Raw genomic sequence first — 2,254 nt, forward strand, 5'->3', positions numbered from 1 at the left:
ATGGAATGGCTTTGTATTTCTTGTGGCCAGGACCGAATAAAATGGCTTTCTATTCTGTACAATAAGAGCCGGGTACCTCTGCTTTTTTAACACATAAACAGAAGATTTGGATTGTGGGGGGAAAAAATAGCAGTACTGTATGTGGAATGAGGAAATGTGAGATCTTCATATTCTAAAGAGAATTCTTTAAGTAGAAAAAATCCACAGCTATTTTGTCGGTCAATTTTATTCTCATAGTTCCCTTCTCTAGATAAGACACAGCTGAGTTCCTCTAGGCAGCAAAATCACTACCTGCATGATTTGGCCAGCAGTCAATCTGAGATCAGCTCAAAGTCGGCCATAACCGCCACAACCATGCCTGTCCAAGGATACTGTGAATATATTTTCTGTTGTCTTCTGGGTGTCCATGTCATTTAATCCTCATAGAAACACTGTACCAGCAATGCCGCAGGCCGCCTTCTGCGACTTCTACCTTTGGACAATGCAGAACGAAAAAGCCAACAGGTTGTTTTTGCCTCCTCTGCTACACTACTGAAAGTTTGAAGGGAGCAGAGAAGAGCTGACATGTTAATACCGTTTTCCCTATGCATGTATATCATCATCATAATCAGCCCCATTTATGGAGCTCCTATTATGGAAAAGATGCTGTGCTAGGTGCTTTACATACATTACTCTCTAACGATCACAACAACCCTTCAAAATAAGTATGGGTATTGTTCTCCATAGTTATAATATGAGGAAATTGAGGACTATAAATGTTAAAGAATTAGCGAAGGACACTCAATTTGTAACTGGCACAGACAGTGTTCTGTGCAGATATACTTTGCTTCCTGGCCTAATACTGGTTCTCCTTTGATAAACTAATCTCATGAACTTAGTTGACGAACTATGCAAAGTGCTGACGACCCAGACAACAACACGGTTAGTGGTGGCTGACTAAATGTAACTGTTTTGTTGTTGCCCCTTTAGAGAGACACTGTGAACCTATAGGATAGCACAAAATGTCAGTGTTCTTGCCATCTATACACACTGTCTATAATTCCAGATGCAGAAATGTTATTTGTAGGCTTAGCATAAAAATAGTGTCCCTGGACTTCTTTCTAGTCATTACAAAGTGATCTGGCAGGAAAAATAGTTGAATGAGGCATATAAAAGCTTGTCCCTAACTCAGCTTCCACATTTGGATTTGGGTGACACCATTGTGAGCCCTGAAACTGCTCCCACCAGAAAGAGAGACACAATGGTGGCAAATAATAATCACCAGGAGTCAAATCTATTTTGACACCTGAAACCTAAACACGCAGAGTCCTATGGAATGAAACTATGGAATTGGGATCACAGAATGGGAGAGCTGCAACAGGCCCTGGAGGCCAGTTAGGAACACAGTGGCCTTAACCTACTTATGAATTACTTCATCAGTCTTGCAGCCAACTTGAGCCTTTATAAAGTTTTTGAAACTTCAAAACTTGTTTTACAGAAAATACTTTTTAAATTTTACAGTGTTTAGGCCTGTCCATTTTTTTCCGGACTGTTATGTGGCAACTATTGCTCTGGTCAGCAGAAATATTTCTGAGGAAAGGCTGGTTCCTCATTAGAGGTGCTCCTGCCTCACACTGAGGACCTACATTTTCCAGGACTCCCGTTTCCTGTATTTCTGCGGGAGAGGAACTTCAACAAATAACAGTTCAGGATACTAAATGCAATATGGAAAATTTTGACTACCTATTCATCAACTTATATTTGTTTTTTGATACAATCATGTTCAATGCATTTTAGTTCTTTGTAGACAGACTTTGTAAACATTTGAGTGGGAAAAGAAAAATTCTTCTGTGAACAGATACATGTCTGGTTGTGTATACTGCCACCAAAAAAATTTTTTAATTGAAAAAAGAAAAATTCTTCCTGTTTGAAGGGAGGTCATAAGTTTGGACCAAACTAAAAATCAGTTTATTTCCTATACATGTTCATATCCATCAATGAGATTTGGGTGCTTTTTTCCCCTAGCTTCATTCAGATATGGACAGGGGAGACGGATCCATCAAATACATCCTCTCTGGAGAAGGCGCAGGCATTGTGTTTACCATCGATGACACCACGGGAGATATCCACGCCATTCAGAGGCTCGATCGGGAGGAAAGGGCCCAATATACTTTAAGAGCTCAAGCCCTAGACAGGCGAACAGGCAGGCCAATGGAGCCAGAGTCAGAGTTCATCATCAAAATCCAAGACATCAATGACAATGAGCCCAAGTTCC

The 2,254-nt window shown here is 40.4% G+C and overlaps 1 protein-coding gene across 1 annotated transcript in view; it reads left to right on the plus strand.

The window, feature by feature from the left end:
- The window catches only part of CDH20 (cadherin 20), a 69,100-nt gene that overhangs the window by 12,018 nt on the left and 54,828 nt on the right, over positions 1-2,254 (plus strand). Inside the window, exon 2 of the mRNA XM_023733943.1 lies at positions 2,005-2,249. Coding sequence (XP_023589711.1) covers positions 2,005-2,249 — 245 coding nt within the window. The remainder of the gene's footprint in view (positions 1-2,004; positions 2,250-2,254) is intronic.

The sequence above is a fragment of the Trichechus manatus genome, unplaced genomic scaffold, assembly GCF_000243295.1.
Source record: "Trichechus manatus latirostris isolate Lorelei unplaced genomic scaffold, TriManLat1.0 scaffold00063, whole genome shotgun sequence".
NCBI lineage: Eukaryota > Metazoa > Chordata > Mammalia > Sirenia > Trichechidae > Trichechus > Trichechus manatus.